Source organism: Periplaneta americana, chromosome 6 (genome assembly GCF_040183065.1).
Source record: "Periplaneta americana isolate PAMFEO1 chromosome 6, P.americana_PAMFEO1_priV1, whole genome shotgun sequence".
NCBI lineage: Eukaryota > Metazoa > Arthropoda > Insecta > Blattodea > Blattidae > Periplaneta > Periplaneta americana.
Genome location: NC_091122.1, coordinates 90591955 through 90614176, shown reverse-complemented (window position 1 = coordinate 90614176; position 22222 = coordinate 90591955). Strand labels below are relative to the sequence as shown.

The 22222-nt window shown below is 38.6% G+C and overlaps 1 protein-coding gene across 3 annotated transcripts in view; it reads right to left on the bottom strand.

Annotated features, from left to right (window-relative positions):
- The window catches only part of bur (GMP synthase burgundy), a 70185-nt gene that overhangs the window by 2462 nt on the left and 45501 nt on the right, over positions 1–22222 (bottom strand). For all 3 annotated transcript variants that reach the window (XM_069828402.1, XM_069828401.1, XM_069828400.1), the window contains exons 7-11: positions 17337–17502; positions 13991–14142; positions 7450–7665; positions 469–648; positions 269–394 (exon numbers count right to left, since the gene is read on the bottom strand). In XM_069828402.1, coding sequence (XP_069684503.1) covers positions 269–394; positions 469–648; positions 7450–7665; positions 13991–14142; positions 17337–17502 — 840 coding nt within the window. The remainder of the gene's footprint in view (positions 1–268; positions 395–468; positions 649–7449; positions 7666–13990; positions 14143–17336; positions 17503–22222) is intronic.

The window sequence follows — 22222 nt, the reverse complement described above, 5'->3', positions numbered from 1 at the left end:
ACTTCCTTGTGTCTGAATATTTAACTAACCAACCAACAAACCACTTCTTATTCAGGCTTATGTTAGTAGTGAATAACATGGCATCAACAAGATGTTATCACCTAAAACGCATCCTCCCAGGCATTCTTGTATCTTCATATGATATTTATGAGATCAATAATGATATTATCTATTCGTACCAATGTTCTGCATGAAGAAATTTAAGGAAATAGTTCTTGACCATAACTCTCTTGCATTACAAGAAAATGACTGAGAAAAATGTCTGTACCTGTACACCAACACTCCGGATCGGCAGCAGTGTAGCTGCTAAATGCTGTTTGTTTGATGCTTTCCTCAATTCTAACCTCTCCTCATCACTTGTGACACTCTCCACTCGGTTCAGTAGAGCATGTTTCTGCAACAAAGTCACTATTCATTCATCTGTCCAGCAGAGCACAACAATAGTCAGCTATACCAACAAATTCGTACCTTCTGCAGCATCTGGTCATACTCTGCAATGATTTTTACTAGAACCTGCGTCTCTGAGAAGTCCCGCTCCATGTAAGCATCCTCTGCACACAACACTCTGATGGCAATGCCAGGACCTGGGAAAGGATGCCGCATTACTAGGTCAGGTGGCAGCCCCAGGTCTCTGCCCAGCATCCGCACCTGTTCATCATATGCAATCACAATTTATTTTTTATACAATATGTTCATATTAAAACTATTACAGATACAGATCTTGTCATGTATCACTTTATAACTCTTCCCACAATAAATTTAATATTTTAGTAACAAAATGAGTGAAGCCACATTCGAAATGGGAATTGCTGGCTTTCATCAGCATGCTAGTATATTATGGATATAGGTATATTACTGAATTAAAAAATTTAATTAAACGTTGATTTTTTTCCCCCAATGAACTAATAAAGAACTCCAGTGGATAATTTTAAACCATGAAATCGAGAGGAGAGACAACTTCATTGAGTTTGTTTCAGCATATTTTGCATAATATACTCATAATGAAATTTTTTGCGACTTTTCAAGGTGAATAACCTATACAGCTACCACTCTGTAAATGCAGTTGTAATGTGCACGTGCTACACTCTCCTCCCACAATTCTTGGTCATGGCAAACGCATGAGCATATGAGACCAGTGCTGAGTTTGCAGAAGAGAATACAGTCGCGCCAAAGTGAAGTGAAGTATAAAATTAATTAATTAATAATAGTAATAGTGTTTTGCATTTAAGTTATAACCAGAGTATTGTCACGTCTTTAGGTGAGAATAAACGTTTGCTCATAAAACTCGTGCATGAATATTCCCTCCGAAAAATTGAGGAAATGATGTGAGCATGTGAGTAAAACAGAGAACAAATATTTTGACCATAAGTGTATGGTTGATGCAGAAATAAACATAATCATCTTCTTATCCAATGAGAATCACGATAGTAGTGGATCTAGTGCTGCCAACCTGAGTTCAGATAGAGACACTGATTGATGATTGACAATGGGGAATGAACAGAGGGGAAGGAAATAAGTTAAAGTTTCTGCCACAACTGTTTTTTGTAAATAGTCTAGCTATAGAAGTTTATCCAAGTTTAAAGTTGACCTTCACTTCCCTCTTAGGAAATTTTCCTAAAAGAAAAGTGAAGGTCAACTTTTCAGGAGGATAATGTCTCAAGGTGTGACTTTGCAATGTAATAAATAATTCGGCAGAAAGAAGAAGGTAACAGAAGAAAATGATGAACTGAAAAAGATAGTAAGAGTGAAAAAGACTCATGGAAAAAGGGGGGAAAAATTGAAAGAAAATATCGTCGCCTGAATGCAAGAACTAGGTAACTTGATTTTTCATATTTTGTGACATTGCCTATTTACTTATTTATTGCACTAAGGAATATGTCTCGCTTTCTTTTACCTATTTGTTATATTGGAAAATAGATGTCGCTGGTATCGTTCGATCAGTTACCTAGATCCTGGATTACATTTTGTGCGATTTTTGCTATGCTATAAAAGAGGTAACTAAAAAACGCAAATTTCGAGTTACCTAGTTCTTGCATTCACGTGACGATATGGAGAGAAATATAAACAAAAGAAAAGATAAGGTAGATGGAAAAACAACATTTCTTATAAAAAAAAAAATTAAAGATCACACACAACCCCAATTATAAATTAATAGCAAATGCTGCACTACAAGAAAAATTCTCATCCTCAACGTCAATAAGCTTTCTTATTTACTTACTTACAAATGGCTTTTAAGGAACCTGGAGGTTCATTGCCGCCCTCACATAAGCCCACCATTGGTCTCTATCCTGTGCAAGATTAATTCAGTCTCTATCATCATATCCCACCTCCCTCAAATCCATTTTAATATTACCCTCCCATCTACATCTCGGCCTCCCCAAAAGTCTTTTTCCCTCCGGCCTCCCAACTAACACTCTATATGCATTTCTGGATTCGCCCATATGTGCTACATGCCCTGCCCATCTCAAACATCGGATTTAATGTTCTTAATTATGTCAGGTGAATAATACAATGCGTCCAGTTCTACGTTGTGTAACCTTCTCCATTTTCCTGTAATTTCATGTCTCTTAGCCCCAAATATTTTCGTAAGAACCTTATTCTCAAACACCCTTAATCTCTGCTCCTCTCTCAAAGTGAGAGTCCAAGTTTCACAACCATACAGAATAACCAGTAACATAACTGTTTTATAAATTCTAACTTTCAGATTTTTTGACAGCAGACTGGATGACAAAAGCTTCTCAACTGAATAATAACAGGCATTTCCCATATTTATTCCGCATTTAATTTCCTCCCGAGTATCATTTATATTTGTTACTGGCTTTCTAGTTTTATTAATGAAGAACATAAACATAACCAGATAGAAAAACAAAATCTTCTTTCCACAACACCTCAAAATATGTGCATTCGTAAAAACATATTTAGTAACTACTAGTAGTTCAATCTATCAGATGTTAAATGTATTACTCTACATCTCTTGTTTTCTGTTAATTTAAGTTTCTCATAATAGTATTGAAAAGAAAAATAACAAAATATTAAAGGCTTATACATTATACAATAAGTAATATTTTTCTACCAAAATGGGCAAAGGTAACCTATTATTTTCAGAAAAGGATCATATAGGTAAATCTGCTGAAATTATACAGGATCCAGCTATTATTTATTATTCTGCTGACATGCCATGTTTAACAACTGTCCTACCATACAGCTCGTTCTATACAGGTGAGCAATCATCCTATGATATATTTCCACACATCTTCAGTTTGCTCGAATTATCCTTAAGATATCATTCCTCTGCTGCAGCTTAATTGGCAGTGTACCTGACTACATTTCACACAGACCTGAATTTGATTTCTGGTAGCAAAGTGAAGAGCTCTATCTGCTTTTCAGGTGAAATGAATAAGTGTTACTTATGGTGTGTGGATAAGCTTCAGGGCTTCTACCGCGTTGTCTTGGTGTTGATGGTTGACGTTTCGACCGCTGTGTTGTGGTCATCTTCAGAGCAGTTGTTGGATAAGGAAATAGTCTGCGAGCTGGTATATATATATAGTAGTCTCGATGGGGGGGAGTACTTGCGGTGATAGATCGTAGGTTCTCCTTCTGGCATCTGATTGGTCCTACGTTGTCCAATCCGGTTGAGGTCTGTATGAAGGGGAGTATTCATATTAAATACTGGCCCTCATAAGGTCCGAAAGAGTGACCTTGATACCGTGCCCAATGTCCGGATGAAGGGGGGGCGCCGCATACATGTGGAGACCTGGTTTCTTGTTCCTAAGTATGATCTTGGAATAGACTTCCCCATGAGTTGCTGAGTTGTAACCCCTCGTCCTTGTTGATGTTGTTGGGATGTTGTTTGATATGGAAGGCTTCTTTAACCAGTCTTCTGTATAAGTTGTCTTCTTTATCTATTATCTTGATATTGTCGAATTCGATGGTGTGGCCTGAATCTGCTGAGTGTAAGGCTATTGCTGATTTTTCGTATGGTCCGTATTTGCAAAGTCGGATGTGTGATAGAAGGAAGGAACACATCCGACTCTGCAAATACGGACCATACGAAAAATCAGCAATAGCCTTACACTCAGCAGATTCAGGCCACACCATCGAATTCGACAATATAAAGATAATAGATAAAGAAGACAACTTATACAGAAGACTGGTTAAAGAAGCCTTCCATATCAAACAACATCCCAACAACATCAACAAGGACGAGGGGTTACAACTCAGCAACTCATGGGGAAGTCTATTCCAAGATCATACTTAAGAACGAGAAACCAGGTCTCCACATGTATGCGGCGCCCCCCCTTCATCCGGACATCGGGCACGGTATCAAGGTCACTCTTTCGGACCTTATGAGGGCCAGTATTTAATATGAATACTCCCCTTCATACAGACCTCAACCGGATTGGACAATGTAGGACCAATCAGATGCCAGAAGGAGAACCTCCGATCTATCACCGCAAGTACTCCCACCATCGAGGCTACTACTATATATATACCAGCTCGCAGACTATTTCCTTATCCAACAACTGCTCTGAAGATGACCACAACACAGCGGTCGAAACGTCAGCCACCAACACCAAGACAACACGGTAGAAGCCCTGAAGCTTATCCACACACCATGTACACCAGCCGCGGAAGCCTACGCGAACAAGTGTTACTTATCTCTGTTCAGTGTTGTTTATGTGGTCAGCTTGCAACATACTGATGACATGACCAAGAAAAGCTCATACTTCGAATATCTAGGACATTATAGCCCTAAGAGTTCAATTCGTGATGATGATTATGACGATAATATCTAGAGACCACAGAATTTTGCATTAATTAAAAAAAAATCGTGATAATAGTTATTTATGCAACAAGTTAATCTTGATTATTATGGCATGAGTGAATGTTTGTCGTAATAAGATTATCCACGAGTTTGATACAAGACTTCATGGCATCTCAGCATTATAAATTGTAGGAAGTAATTTATGGAAGAAATTTGGGATCCATAGCTGACAGAGTCTTCATATGTTCATATCGATTAGTTGCGCCTGGCATTGACACTGAATAAAGATAAATGGATGACCTTGCAGGTTATGTTACAAAATGTTCCATTATTTTATTAATATAGTTTCTCTGAACCACAGAACTGTTTTATGTGATATTACAAACGTGATACAAAATTGTTAAAGATTGGAAATAAATGATGTTACTGTGTGTCTTGCATTTCATTTCTTTTTACATGGCACGTAGAAGCAGTAAGAAAGAGTCAGACAAGCAGCATGCATCCCCACCCAAGCATTCCGGTACTAATAGCATGTAAGAGGGCCTTAGACTAGAAATGTTTAGTTTAAATGTAGTTCTGTTTATAAGTATGCATAAGGATGTAATTATTTTACTTATTTGAACTGTTGTATCAGTGAAGCGAGGTGAGTCAGTGAAGTTATGGTTTTACAGTGCAGTGAACAGTTCCGATCAGTGATAATTTATAGCGTCAATGAAATGTGTTCTATAGTGTCAGTGAAATGTGTTACAGAGTGTCAGTGTAATGTGTGCTAAAGTGTCAGTGAAATACGTCATAGTGCCACTATAGGGAATGAGACGAGAGTAAAGTGAAAGACTATTGAAACTTATGTAGGACCTATACATAATTATGTAGGTTGTATTGTAAAATTAGGTATTTTATTTATGTTTTATTATTATTGTGTTAAATTGTATTGTGTATTCTTATTGTATTGTGTATAAAATTGTATATGTATTGTAAAATTGTATTGTTTATTGTAAATTTTATTGTGTATTGCTTATCATTTTATTGTGTATTGTTTATATTGTATATACCACTGCCAGGGTGCTTGCCCACTTGCAGTGTAAATAAATACATACATACATTATAGCGAATAGCATTACTATTTTTGGCACATGTGCCATAATAAGCTGATCATGAACAATATTGGATGTAGTAACAACCTGTTTATAATGTTAGGATGGCATAAAAGTATTATATTTCGCGTTTTATTGCAAATTACTTATAAGATTGTCGCAATAATTTCTTATAAATTGGAAAAGAATTTTTATGTTATGTATATGATACATATTAGGCATATAAATAATGATAAAAAAGGTTTCATAAATCAATTATTCTACATATTAAAATTAAACACAACTTTAAAACACTGAGGAAAAACATTATTTGTATTATGTAACATATTTGTGGAATGAAAGCACAGCAGAAGCGACATTATTATTTTCTTTTATTCTGCACCTACAGTCCTTAACAATTAAATTATACTTTGAGAAGAACCTTTCTGCATCAATCAATGCACAAGAAACCCAGACATATTTCGACACACCCATCACAAATTCAAGGTAATTCATCATGAGAGCTCATAATACCTCAATCACTCAACTTTAACATTGGAACTCAAGAACATTTTTGTGGTATCCATTACAAACTCCGTTTTTTCTTGTTTGGCTTTCTTCTGATGAACAAATAAACCTTCGATTGATACTCGTCTTTTAGGAGCTACACTTTTTCTTTAAGGTGCACATGTTCTTTATTTCTGAAACAATGTTTAGGCACTGTATCTTATTTCTCCCAATTTACTCGCACATTACAAAATTTACACATTAAAATATTAGTCTCAGATACATAAAGACCCTCACTAGCAAATTCTTTAGTAGCTCTAGAATGAAGGGTAACTGTCGATGTTCGTCCCATCTTTACAACTGTATACTGGAAAAAGTTCCTAAAATAGCAACACCCTTGGGCTTATTATAACATCAACAAACAAAAGCAACCTTTTAGATGGACCCTCTGCCAGATACCCAATGACCGGGTTTGGAAGTAGGGTGATCGCTTAATCTCCTTTGGAACGTGTATTTTTAAATCCTAACTTCAGCTTGTAAGAAGAGTGGATGTTATATTCACAAGTTAAAGGTGTTTAAATGATGCACCAAATGTTTAAAAATGTAATGAGATGCAAATTTTTAATAAATGTCGCTTTTTTTTTTTTCGCGGAAATAATTTATTTTGCTCTAAAACATATCTATCGCGAAAATTCGTGATAAAAATATTTCTTTTTAATCAACAATTTGTTGCTTTTATCGCTAATGCAAAAATCTGTGGTCTCTAATAATATCGAAATCACAATGTCACAAACTAGCCATTCATTAAAGATATGTATGTGTGTGTACATACTCAGTCACCAACGTCAATATTCTCCTTTGCTTTCCAATATATAAGTAAGGTCCTCATGAAGCTTCAGGGATTCACAGATGCCAAACATTTCATATCCATTTCTTGTCTTCGGCACATGGTGGTTAATTAGAAGAAATTACCGGTATTAGGTCAAATCTATGATTCAAGATGCCTCTCTCAAAAACTTGTCAAGGTACATTTTCTTAATTCACCCAAGAAACAATATTAAAACAATCTTTATTTTGTACATGACTGGGCCTAGTGTTATATACCTCGTCTTTGTGAAAGTCTTTGAGGGGCTCCACCACACGTCCCTCATCTCGCAGTTGTCTGATGAGTTCACTGTCATTGTGGTGAGTCTTGATCACATCAGCCTTGTTGCTAGCAAGGTGAGACGCAGACTCTATCAAGTCTGGCCTGAGGGTGCCCTGCCCCAGAAACACCTCTTCTGGCTTCAGGTTCAGTTCAGAAATCACTTCGTTTGCAACCTGCAATCAGTAAGTCGAACACAGGTAAGTATTAATTTAAAGCTTGACACGAAACTGTAATAACATCAGTAATTGCTATATTAGGCCTATATAATTTTTTTATAACTGCAGGATAAGATAGATGGTATCTTATTTTAATAGTTTGCACAGTATGTCAGACATTCTGAACTAGAAAAATTCACTGAACTTTAAAAATATGGAAAAATATGGTATTATAACAGAAGGAAATGCTTGTAATTTCATTCCTTCACTGAACATAGACATACATAAACATACAAGACCTATACATTTCCTCATATATCATGTCTGGTGTGGTAATTACTGAGATGCCTGATGAGCACTAGCATATGCTCATACTGGCTGTAGCTGATGTGTATTTTTTAGCTTGCGCATAACAACTGATTCTGTGTATCATGTGAGATTATGTGCTTGTATTACGTACATGGTCTACAATGGTTTATTGTTGCATTCCATTATATGTAAACAACAGAGAGGTGAAGAATATATTTGACAGAGAAATGGCTGAAAGTTATTTCCCACTAACGTACTACGTATTGCCCTTTTTTATAAAGTACAATACTGTATTTACAGCACAGCTTTTATTATTTTAAGATTTCATTATGATACAAAATGGTTTTAATTACAATGAGAGCCTAATAATAATTCTAATATTTAAATTTAGGAGAATATGGCAACCATCAGACCATAGTATAGTTAGCAGTAAACATTTTGTGACAGAAGACTATAGAGACAACTGTAAAAGAAGGATTGTGGAAGTAAATAGCATCCCTTCAGTATTTCTCAAGTATCCAATACACAAGCAAGGAAAATCTGATCCTCCAAGGAGGTAAATACAACAGGTCAACTTCAGACAGTTCGCGAGCAAAAAAGAAAATTTAAGAATAATCTCATTAGTTCTGATGTTGGCAACATAAGCCATGTCAACAATAAAGTTGTTGACATGAGTGTTACAATTAAAACTGTGAAGATAATGGCATAACAAGTCTTTAGAGTCAAACTGTATAAACTATAAAACTGTCCTCATAGCAAGAGCTATAATGGATTTAACAGCAACACTTGCACCTAGCTCCAGTTAAGATAATGTTATTCTCATTTTAGTAGAAAACTACTGTATTGTTTCTTTGCGTTAAACATTAACTATTCTGTAACAATTCTTTATATGTGCATTAAAAATGTAAAGCAATAGCTGCATTCACATGCGCAGTTTAGGATTAAAGAGAGGATGTACAACAGCACACCATGCAGCCAGAAGTACTCCATGCAGATAGTTAACACACTGAAGTTGCAGTAAATGAATAGGTCATATTCTCGTGCATGGCGAACGTGTGTGTATGTGTGTGTGTATTGTAACAGATGTCGGTCTAGGCTCAATTGAAATCATTCTCTTATTACAAGATATTTTTCCCTTTCTATGACAATTTAAAATCTTACACTTTCTGAATGTCAAATGATCATTAAAAATTAGTCTAACAAAATCAATTCTCTATCAATTCAAAAGCTCTCTTGCTCAAAATGATCATACAAGTTACACATATAATTGTCATACTAACTTAACCTCAGGAAATTTCACACAACAGGAATAACACTTATGACATACTACTTTGTTTGATAATGACACACATTTGTGAATATTCAATCCATTTTGTTACTTTTGTTTTGAAGAAAGAATAATGCCAAATCATCAGTAAGAAGAAAATAAATTGGCTGGGTCACTGGCTAAGAAGAAACTGCCTACTAGAAGGAACAGTGAATGGGGAAAAAGTTTTGGGCAGAGGAAGATATCAGATAGACAATACCAGTGTGATCAGTTATGTTTTCCCTCGTGTGGTGTATGGTGCACCATCAGTAGTGAAAGAATCATAGCACCAATTTTTTTTTTTTTTTTTAGAATACAGTTGATTCTATTACTTATGTGAATACCACACTAACCCTTTTTTCAGAGAATTAACCGACAGGAAGCATGATCATGCATTTTTTTCAACAGGACTTCGTCACTGCTTACACTGCGAATATTTCCATGAGAGAAAGTTCTACAAGGTTATCAGTGGGGATTTGTGGCCCCACCTTGGTCTCCCAATCTAACAGCCTGCAATTATTATCCCTGGGGTAAATTAAAAAGTACCATGTACAAGGCTAATTTTCACACAATACAAGAACTCAAACATAACATTCATCACGAAATTGTCCAGATTTCTCAAAATGAACTACAGCGAGTGATGAATAATTTCCTAAAGAGATGCCAAATGTTTGGAGAATGAAGGCGGGCAGTTTCAACACCTCATTTGATAATTTGGTAAGTAATGAGCCTTTTAAATTTGTTTATGTATTGTTGTATGATTGGTTTGTTTTATTGTTTTACCTTTCTGCTAATCACGAAACTCAGCTAAATGCCTAATGAGTTGCGTGCTCGCCCATAGGCAAAACACTTCAACAAAACTGATCACACTGTATATGGATCGTATGCAGAGACAAAGAGGAAGACCAAAAAGAGGGAAGATTGGAGAATGTTAGATTTGCAGTGAAAAACCTGCCCTTAAACTATGACTGACTGGATGAATGAATGAATGAATGAATGAATGAATAAATGAATTAATAAATGAATGGATGGATGGATAAATTGTTTTGAATGATCACTTACTCCCTTCCCCCAAATAAACAAGCTAGTAAAGCTAGTAAAAATTCAGGTGGTGCATACAAGCAGGTTAGTACTCTTATTTATTTCAATTTAACCTCAAAATCTGTACCATTTCATATTTACATGCTAGGTCTATGTAAGATTATGGTACATTTTAATCCAAAAGAAATACAAAACCAGGAAAACCAAGACAAAGATGGAAAATGTGCTGTGGTGCTGAAAATGTTGTACCCATATAAATATTGTGAAAATGTTAATATTATGCATCATATTTCTTAAGGTACGGTCACACGTCGCTACTTTTGCAGCACTGCAGTACGAAAAACTGCACAACTCTTGTATTGCGACGTGTGAACAACAGTGCAACCCGAAAAGTAGCGGCTGTCGAACCTGCTGCCCGCTACTTTTCCATGCTGCGCGCAGCTTAAAAGTAGCGATGTGTGAACAGAGTTCTCAGGGTTTTAGCCGCAGCATTTTTGATATCTGTTTTGTTGAAACTTTTGCTGCAGTTGCAACCAGTGTTACCACCCAAATGTGCCAATGATACTTTCATTGTTTGGATATATTTTAATGTTAAATGTGATGAAAATAAATTATTTGTAACAGTTATTAAATACACAACACAGTTTGAGCATAATTGCTGACAATATAATTCATTTTTTTAATTTTCCGTAGCGTAGTTCCAAACAGGAGGGTTGCCAACATTGATTACGTGAATAAGCTGTTGGTTATCATTTAAGTATATACGCGTTTTTAAAAGCTTTATAGTAAAAATAATGTCAATTTCTGAATACTAGATATGACAGAAAAGCAAATAATAGATAAGGAAGCTTTCACATGAGTTTCTTAATAATGCGAACATAACCACAAAATGTATATTGAGAAGTCAACACGGAGATGGAAACCTGCAGCATGGCTGCGGCTGCAAAAGTAGCACCTTGTATGTGAACAGACTCGCAACCTCCAGTTGCAACTTTTGCAGCACTCAGGTTGCACAGCACGAAAAGTAGCATGCAGCGCGCTACTTTTGGCTTACGTGTGAACACAATACGCAACTTTTGCAGCTGCAGTACAAAAGTTGCACTGCAAAAGTAGCGATGTGTGACCGTACACGCACGCACGCACGCACGCACGCACGCACGCACACACACACACACACACACACACACACTACCTCACTCATTGCACTATCTCTTGTAACATGACCTCACTCACAGACGAAACAGCAGATTGTATACTAACAACTAGAGGAATTAGAGCTACTAGCACTCGTCTCTTGCATTCACAGGGCACAAATTTAACTTGGGGGTGTAATAGAGATGAAGCATCATCAGGAAGGACTGTGTACGATTGATTTTCAAAACTGAAACATGGACATACATCAGTGATGACTTCCATGAGAGTCAACCTACTAAAGAACCAGTGATAGAAATATTGATGCTGTTCATCAAATGATTAAAGACGATAATCCAATTATCTACATAGACATTGAGTCATCTTCGAGGACAGATATGAATACAATACAAACGATCCTCCATAATCATCTTGCTTTGCAGAAGCTGTGTGCTCACTGGATTCCATATTAATTTGATAAGAGCTGAGAAACAAACATGTGTTGATTGGTGGACGAAAAATTAAAAAATGTTAAATTGAGACAGGTCAAATTCTGTTTTTGACATAATAAGTGACGAAATATGGATTTACTGCTATGAACTCATGAGCCACAAAATAAACAGCAATTGGCATAATGGATTTACCTACACGAAGATAAGCCAATGAAGTCACTGAACACTGGCAGGTTGACTCATTCTTTTGTTGCTTTGGTCCTGTCATCTGTTCCATTGGAGGATCACTGTACAGTTAATGACAAGTGGTATACCAGCATTTATTTACAGACAATCTTGGAAAAACAGAATAACCTCGAAGCCACATTATCCTTCACTATGGCAATGTATCATCTCACAGCATAGAACAGACAGTGGACTTTTTGGTCACATTAGGTGTGAAATTAATAACTCATCCATCCTTCAGTCCTGATCCATAACCATGCAGCTTTTTCTTGTTTCCAATCATCAAGAAGAAAATGCGCAAATTATCCTATAACACTGCTGAAGCTACGATTGAAACCTTCCAATGAACTGGTATCTAAATTGCTTCTAGAAAAATAGGTGCAGTGCTTTGATGACTTGTTTCATCAAATGAACAAGTACATCAGATTTAAGAGGGAATATTTTGAGAAACCATATAGCAGAAAGGAGAAATAATTTGTTACACATACCAGTTTGTAAAACTATCAGTGTGATCCACAGCATCTGTTGATAATGACAATGATGACGATCATATGTAAATACTACAGACTAGAAGGCAAATTATATTTGAGGAAACTAAAATTCATTCGTCTAACTGTATTTATGATCATAAAGAAATCTGTTAATAAACAATATATTTTTCATTTATCAGAAAAAATCACAAGTAATTTATAAATTAAGATTTTCTGTCAATAAGCAAAAATCTTAACTTTTACACTGCATTATTTCATCTCCACTGTATAAAATCATTAAAGGAACAGGATTAAATCTGTGTAGAAAGATCCAGTTAGATTCGGACTAGAGATTAAACTACTTCCTATTGTGAAAAATACACTCGATAAGAGAAAATTTTAGTACTTCGTAATGTCACTTGTATGATTATATCATACATTTTCCCCAAGTCCACACCTGTGCAGTAACGGTTAGCACGTCTGGCCACAAAACCAGGTGGCCCGGGTTTGATTCCCGGTTGGGGCAAATTATCTGGTTGAGTTTTTTCTGGCGTTTTCCCTCAACCCAATATGAGCAAATCCTGGGTAACTATCGGTGCTGGACCCCAGATTCATTTCACCGGCATTATCACCTTCATATCATTCAGATCCTAAACAACCTAATATGTTGATAAAGCATCGTAAAATAACCTACTAAAATGAAAAAAATTTCCCCAAACTTGATTTTATATCATGTACAAATTTTACCCAACATATCATGAAATGCAGCATCATTTTGGTTGTGTCCAGCAAGATGTAGCCTTGCAGATGTGCTCTCAACGCAAGGTTGTTCTCCTGCTGTCATATTGTTGGAGGGCAGTATCAGTAACCACCTTAATCTACCAGGTGGCAACCTTCTTAACCCTCCAGCCTCATAAGAACTATCGCTTATATCACTTTACTACAAATACAGTTCACATTGGAGTGCATTAACATGGAACAAATGCATAAACAAAAATGACCTCATACTCTGAGATAAATTCCTGTAATCATTTTGACAATGTCCAACAATGAGCGAGCAATATCATAACCATTTTCCTAGTCTTCATAGTGAGATTTGGATAGAAAGAAGACAATCTGCGTCAGGATAGGAAATGAAGAGTAATTTTAATGGTATGTCAATTTTCTTAGCACGAAAGATTTCAACCTAATATACTAATAGAGACGTGAATGTCTATGCTTAAAAGGTACATCTTTCTACCAAATAACGCTGATCCTTCTCCCACTCCACCTCCACACCTCAAGTTTCGACTTGAATCTATATGAAAAAAATAGTGTTTCAAATACAATTTCCTCCATAAAAATCTCATGCAAAATAATTAATCATTAATGTAGATAAATCAAGCCTCTCATCCTTTGAATACATTTACCTTGACAAACACATCGCCAATAATTTTTCGCTTTTCTTCAGGGTTTGTAGTCATGCACAACATTTTGGTAACTCGTGTTCTCGAATTGGGTTCTCGCTTATCCATGGGAATGGTGGTGGTCCCATGTAGGAACTGGTGACTTGCGTTGATTACTGTAAGCACAATCCAAATGTAGATCGGTTACTGAATTAAAAACTGATTGGGTGGCCTTAAACAGCAAGATTCTCGAATGTTTACACATGTCATCCATTCTTTCCACTTGTAAATACTCTCTCATATTGAAAGATAACACTGCAAATATTAATGAAATGCCTACAGTGGAACATCCTACAACACAAAGAAAGCTGCAGGGAGTTTTCTTGTAGAACTATCTGGAAACAAGACACAAATTGAAACAAAACAGAACTAGAAGCAGGTTAAGTTAGCAATGAGCAGGATTAATTGGACAACTCAGACCACAACCAGTGTTAAAAGTCTGCTCACACTCTCATTGATGTCATTTTATACAGTGAATTTATGAAACCAAAAATTTATCTGTATTTTCTAAGGCATTTCCAGTTATTTTATAATCAGATTCACAGATTACTTGCCAGGGGATCTCCTAAACAATAACAACTGTATGTCTTAAAAAACACAAACACAGACATACAGGGTGGAAGGTAACCTTTTACAATCCTTCTGGGATATGAGGTCTCGAATTATGACAAACAAGAAAGTCTAATAATATTTTGTTCCCAGAAGGACGGTTTTCGAAAAAAATGGTCTTTTGTAACTTAAAATTATGATTAAGTTTTTCATGAAACTGCTCAAAATTGGATTTTTATCTCATGTAGGATGATAGAGTAAGCTATGTATGGCCATGTTACAGTAGTATTTGCATGGAAAATAACACAGATTTCGTGTACACATTGCATGCGGACAGGGCTGTGACATGCTGGCAACACTGTTTCTTATGTACGCAAACCATGTGACCAAGCTAGGTGTATGGAGCAGACTATATGCTTACATTCACTTCATTATTAATTGCAGGTTACGTGCAGTTCACAGCAGTTGAAACACAATGAGATGCTACAGTTTTCTAATCATGAGTATCTGGACATGTTACTAATGTATGGCGAAACTGGTCACAATGCTGCTGCAGCTGCTTGCTTATACTGTGACAGATAACTGGATAAGGAGCGTGAACTTGTAGACACGCAACTGGTGGACACTTTGAACAATGCCTTTAAAAGACACTGTAGAGAATGGTGTACAAAATTTAACAGTGTACCTCACATCAATGTGTATCCGTTTCATTTAGTTTCAAAGTTGTTTATTTCTTCCAAACATTGTATTGTAATTGAGTTGGAGTGACATCAATTGTGTGATCTTCAATGTAAAATAATACTGTATTTAAAGGATTAGTTTTGTTTTATGCATAATTTTTCATTCTACTGTATTATTGATGAAATTGCCTTTAAAATGTAAGGGAAACTATGTGTTTGTTCATACTAAATTTAGTGCTGAAACGATACAATAACGAATAACATAGTTCGATAACGATACAATAGATAAGGAATAACATAGTTCATATAATTAACATGTTACGATTACATAAATTTTGATTTGACTGTACTCTCAACAGACGTTTTTCTTTACAAAATGGTATGTGCGTACATCCTCTCAAAACCCCTGCCAAGTAGATGATTGAAGTGGCATTCAGTATGCTGGGATGCAATGATCTCGCGAAGTAAACACTGCTACTGTCTAGAACATTGCAACATTAGTTTTCTCGAAATATTACAAAAACTATTGGTTGTATGAAAAAATATTATTTGGCAAAACGTTCCCAAATGATATGATCTATTACGTGTGTGAAGGATTGTAAAAGGTTACCTTCCACCCTGTATGTATGTATGTATGTATGTATGTATGTATGTATGTATGTATGTATGTATGTATTTATTGTAAGACTACAGTATCACAATTCTCAAAATGACCCTCTTCAGGGTAACCTGCTTAGTGACTTCTAAATAGTTTTTATTTTATCTCACTTTATAGATCTCTTGGATATGGAACAACAAGTTTTGATGGAGATACCATTGCAATAAGTGAAAGTCTCAGGAATCTTCTATGTCACATCAATAAATTTAAGAATGTAGTTATATTGTCAGACTCCAAAGCAGCTATTCTATCAATAGTCTCTAAACACACACCTTCAACTCAAACAGCAGAAATAACTAAAATGCTCTCTCAATTAATATCACTCAATAAAAGAATTGTATTCCAATGGATACCATTCCATTGTGGAATCCTGGGAAACGAGAATGCGGATGCACTAGCAAAGAAGGGCAGCACTGTTATTTATAGACCTGTTACTAAATCTATGTATTACTCTGTGAAAAGATTTATTAAATCTACATGCTTAGACTTCAACAAACAAAATTTGGTAACACAAGCGCAAGGGTAAAAATGGAACTCCCTGCATCATAATCCACAGGTAATTCCCGATTTACCACGAAAATCGTCTGTAGCTCCATTTGGATTGGCAACAGGCCATGATTGTTTGGCCAAACACCTGCATAGAATTGGAATATATCAGTCCCCTAACTGCCCATTGTGCAACTCAAACCAAGAAATGGATTCGGAACACCTCAAAATCTGTGCTTCAGTGGCTGGCCATGATAATATCTTTGAAAAATATTGCAGTGCAAGAGGTCAAATGACTTTATTGTCAAACACCTGGCATTAGAAAACAACAACAACATTTTATCTCAGATCTACACAAAACATCCAGGCAACAGCATAACCACTTTTACCCACTTTGTCTCTATAGTGATTGAAATTCCAAAAAAACAATCCTGGTTTAAAAGAAATATTTTCAACTGTGTCATTGTCAGATAAATGATACTCTCACTGTTCACTATGCCACTGTAACCAGACAGCACGTGTCACCTCATTCTACTGCAAAATTTAAGGAAATTTTTCTGACAATCTCAACCAGTAAGAATCGCAAGTGAGTGTTTCAAACCTTATACTAATTGCATAGACTGAGATCTTTAGAACTATACTGGCACTCCTCACAATTCTCAAAAATGCAAGTTAGTATTTCATTCACTTTTGCCTGAAAAAGTGGAGTAAGTAGAATAACTTATCAAGCTACATTTATCTTTATGGGCTCTTTCCACAGATTTATGAAGAAATTATGTTAATACAAAGTCTAATTTAACATGTTCGAGACTAGCAATACATGTAAGATTCTTTGACATGCTATAAATCCGTACTTAAATCTTTATTTTCTGAAAGATCTTATCATCCTTTATTGATCTCGTAGACTATCAAAATACTATTCAAATCTTTTACTCACCTTTTAACCTGAGCCCCAGCTTCTCTAGAGACTGCTCTACCCTTTGGCTCTCATTCTTTCGCATGAAGCCATTGTCAATGTGAACAGCAATCACCTGGTCCTCACGCAGAGCTTTGTGCAGCAGGGCAGCACACACAGTCGAATCTACCCCACCACTCACCAGCATCTGCAGAAGTCATGAAATGGTAACAATGGCGAGGATGAGAGAAAATTTGTCACTCCATATGGACATTTGGGGGAGGGAGGAGAAGAAGAAAAAGAAAAAAAAAAAACACTTGATTGTGTAAGTTGAAACAGTTCTATATACTGTAATTTTTCGAATACCTTGTGCACTTTTTCCCCCCTCCCCCCGAAATATACAAGAAAAAATACAGGTGTGTGGCTTATTCAAAATGATGTTGGCAACTTTTATCGATTTTCCTCCAGTGCAACTCCTAATGTATCCCATTATTTTCCCACGTGGGTATTTCAATTGTTAACATTGTTAAATGGCTTTTGGATTAGCAGTACATGTGTCAGAATCAAGTTCAAGTATGATAAGTGTATAGTTTACTTGCAGTAAAAAATCTAAAATTATTAAAGATGCCGAGGAACATGGAAATCGTGCTACATACCATAAATTTTATCCACGTAAAAGTTGCATCAGAAACTGGAGGAAAAAGAAGTGTGTGTGTGTGTGTGTGTGTGTGTGTGTGTGTCTGTCTGTCTGTCTGTGTCTGTCTGTGTCTGTCTGTCTGTGTCTGTCTGTGTCTGTCTGTCTGTGTCTGTCTGTCTGTGTCTGTCTGTCTGTGTCTGTCTGTGTCTGTCTGTCTGTGTCTGTCTGTGTCTGTCTGTCTGTGTCTGTCTGTGTCTGTCTGTCTGTGTCTGTCTGTGTCTGTCTGTCTGTGTCTGTCTGTGTCTGTCTGTCTGTGTCTGTCTGTGTCTGTCTGTCTGTGTCTGTCTGTGTCTGTCTGTCTGTGTCTGTCTGTCTGTGTCTGTCTGTCTGTGTCTGTGTCTGTCTGTGTCTGTCTGTGTCTGTGTCTGTCTGTGTCTGTGTCTGTCTGTGTCTGTGTCTGTCTGTGTCTGTGTCTGTCTGTGTCTGTGTCTGTCTGTCTGTGTCTGTCTGTGTCTGTCTGTGTCTGTGTCTGTCTGTCTGTGTCTGTCTGTCTGTCTGTGTCTGTCTGTCTGTGTCTGTCTGTCTGTCTGTGTCTGTCTGTCTGTGTCTGTCTGTCTGTCTGTGTCTGTCTGTCTGTCTGTCTGTGTCTGTCTGTCTGTGTCTGTCTGTCTGTCTGTCTGTGTCTGTCTGTCTGTGTCTGTCTGTCTGTCTGTCTGTGTCTGTCTGTCTGTGTCTGTCTGTCTGTCTGTCTGTGTCTGTCTGTCTGTCTGTCTGTGTCTGTCTGTCTGTGTCTGTCTGTCTGTGTCTGTCTGTCTGTGTCTGTCTGTCTGTCTGTCTGTCTGTGTCTGTCTGTCTGTGTCTGTCTGTCTGTCTGTCTGTGTCTGTCTGTCTGTGTCTGTCTGTCTGTCTGTCTGTGTCTGTCTGTCTGTGTCTGTCTGTCTGTCTGTCTGTCTGTCTGTGTCTGTCTGTCTGTGTCTGTCTGTCTGTCTGTCTGTCTGTCTGTGTCTGTCTGTCTGTCTGTCTGTCTGTGTCTGTCTGTCTGTCTGTGTCTGTCTGTCTGTCTGTCTGTGTCTGTCTGTCTGTCTGTGTCTGTCTGTCTGTCTGTCTGTCTGTGTCTGTCTGTCTGTCTGTCTGTCTGTGTCTGTCTGTCTGTGTCTGTCTGTCTGTGTCTGTCTGTCTGTGTCTGTCTGTCTGTGTCTGTCTGTCTGTGTCTGTCTGTCTGTGTCTGTCTGTCTGTGTCTGTCTGTCTGTGTCTGTCTGTCTGTCTGTCTGTCTGTGTCTGTCTGTCTGTGTCTGTCTGTCTGTCTGTCTGTCTGTGTCTGTCTGTCTGTGTCTGTCTGTCTGTCTGTCTGTCTGTCTGTGTCTGTCTGTCTGTGTCTGTCTGTCTGTCTGTCTGTGTCTGTCTGTCTGTCTGTGTCTGTCTGTCTGTCTGTCTGTCTGTCTGTGTCTGTCTGTCTGTGTCTGTCTGTCTGTCTGTCTGTCTGTGTCTGTCTGTCTGTGTCTGTCTGTCTGTCTGTCTGTCTGTCTGTCTGTGTCTGTCTGTCTGTGTCTGTCTGTCTGTCTGTCTGTCTGTGTCTGTCTGTCTGTGTCTGTCTGTCTGTCTGTCTGTGTCTGTCTGTCTGTCTGTGTCTGTCTGTCTGTCTGTCTGTGTCTGTCTGTCTGTCTGTGTCTGTCTGTCTGTCTGTCTGTGTCTGTCTGTCTGTCTGTGTCTGTCTGTCTGTCTGTGTCTGTCTGTCTGCCTGTGTCTGTCCGTCTGTCTGTCTGTGTCTGTCTGTCTGTCTGTGTCTGTCTGTCTGTGTCTGTCTGTCTGTCTGTCTGTCTGTGTCTGTCTGTCTGTCTGTGTCTGTCTGTCTGTGTCTGTCTGTCTGTCTGTGTCTGTCTGTCTGTGTCTGTCTGTCTGTGTCTGTCTGTCTGTCTGTGTCTGTCTGTCTGTGTCTGTCTGTCTGTCTGTGTCTGTCTGTCTGTGTCTGTCTGTCTGTCTGTGTCTGTCTGTCTGTGTCTGTCTGTCTGTGTCTGTCTGTCTGTGTCTGTCTGTCTGTGTCTGTCTGTCTGTGTCTGTCTGTCTGTGTCTGTCTGTCTGTGTCTGTCTGTCTGTGTCTGTCTGTCTGTGTCTGTCTGTCTGTGTCTGTCTGTCTGTGTCTGTCTGTCTGTGTCTGTCTGTCTGTGTCTGTCTGTCTGTGTCTGTCTGTCTGTGTCTGTCTGTCTGTGTCTGTCTGTCTGTGTCTGTCTGTCTGTGTCTGTCTGTCTGTGTCTGTCTGTCTGTGTCTGTCTGTCTGTGTCTGTCTGTCTGTGTCTGTCTGTCTGTGTCTGTCTGTCTGTGTCTGTCTGTCTGTGTCTGTCTGTCTGTGTCTGTCTGTCTGTCTGTGTCTGTCTGTCTGTGTCTGTCTGTCTGTGTCTGTCTGTCTGTCTGTGTCTGTCTGTCTGTGTCTGTCTGTCTGTGTCTGTCTGTCTGTCTGTGTCTGTCTGTCTGTGTCTGTCTGTCTGTGTCTGTCTGTCTGTCTGTGTCTGTCTGTCTGTGTCTGTCTGTCTGTGTCTGTCTGTCTGTCTGTGTCTGTCTGTCTGTGTCTGTCTGTCTGTGTCTGTCTGTCTGTCTGTGTCTGTCTGTCTGTGTCTGTCTGTCTGTGTCTGTCTGTCTGTCTGTGTCTGTCTGTCTGTGTCTGTCTGTCTGTGTCTGTCTGTCTGTCTGTGTCTGTCTGTCTGTGTCTGTCTGTCTGTGTCTGTCTGTCTGTCTGTGTCTGTCTGTCTGTGTCTGTCTGTCTGTGTCTGTCTGTCTGTCTGTGTCTGTCTGTCTGTGTCTGTCTGTCTGTGTCTGTCTGTCTGTCTGTGTCTGTCTGTCTGTGTCTGTCTGTCTGTGTCTGTCTGTCTGTCTGTCTGTCTGTCTGTCTGTGTCTGTCTGTCTGTGTCTGTCTGTCTGTCTGTCTGTGTCTGTCTGTCTGTGTCTGTCTGTCTGTCTGTCTGTCTGTGTCTGTCTGTCTGTGTCTGTCTGTCTGTCTGTCTGTCTGTGTCTGTCTGTCTGTGTCTGTCTGTCTGTGTCTGTCTGTCTGTCTGTCTGTCTGTGTCTGTCTGTCTGTGTCTGTCTGTCTGTCTGTCTGTCTGTGTCTGTCTGTCTGTGTCTGTCTGTCTGTCTGTCTGTGTCTGTCTGTCTGTGTCTGTCTGTCTGTGTCTGTCTGTCTGTGTCTGTCTGTCTGTCTGTCTGTCTGTGTCTGTCTGTCTGTGTCTGTCTGTCTGTCTGTCTGTCTGTGTCTGTCTGTCTGTGTCTGTCTGTCTGTCTGTGTCTGTCTGTCTGTGTCTGTCTGTCTGTCTGTCTGTCTGTCTGTCTGTCTGTGTCTGTCTGTCTGTGTCTGTCTGTCTGTCTGTCTGTCTGTCTGTCTGTGTCTGTCTGTCTGTGTCTGTCTGTCTGTCTGTCTGTCTGTGTCTGTCTGTCTGTGTCTGTCTGTCTGTCTGTCTGTCTGTCTGTGTCTGTCTGTCTGTGTCTGTCTGTCTGTCTGTCTGTCTGTGTCTGTCTGTCTGTCTGTCTGTGTCTGTCTGTCTGTGTCTGTCTGTCTGTCTGTCTGTGTCTGTCTGTGTCTGTCTGTCTGTCTGTCTGTGTCTGTCTGTCTGTCTGTGTCTGTCTGTCTGTCTGTGTCTGTCTGTCTGTGTCTGTCTGTCTGTCTGTCTGTGTCTGTCTGTCTGTCTGTGTCTGTCTGTCTGTCTGTGTCTGTCTGTCTGTCTGTCTGTCTGTGTCTGTCTGTCTGTCTGTGTCTGTCTGTCTGTGTCTGTCTGTCTGTCTGTCTGTGTCTGTCTGTGTCTGTCTGTCTGTCTGTCTGTGTCTGTCTGTCTGTCTGTGTCTGTCTGTCTGTGTCTGTCTGTCTGTCTGTGTCTGTCTGTCTGTGTCTGTCTGTCTGTGTCTGTCTGTCTGTCTGTGTCTGTCTGTCTGTGTCTGTCTGTCTGTCTGTGTCTGTCTGTCTGTGTCTGTCTGTCTGTCTGTGTCTGTCTGTCTGTCTGTGTCTGTCTGTCTGTGTCTGTCTGTCTGTGTCTGTCTGTCTGTGTCTGTCTGTCTGTGTCTGTCTGTCTGTGTCTGTCTGTCTGTGTCTGTCTGTCTGTGTCTGTCTGTCTGTGTCTGTCTGTCTGTGTCTGTCTGTCTGTGTCTGTCTGTCTGTGTCTGTCTGTCTGTGTCTGTCTGTCTGTGTCTGTCTGTCTGTGTCTGTCTGTCTGTGTCTGTCTGTCTGTGTCTGTCTGTCTGTGTCTGTCTGTCTGTGTCTGTCTGTCTGTGTCTGTCTGTCTGTGTCTGTCTGTCTGTGTCTGTCTGTCT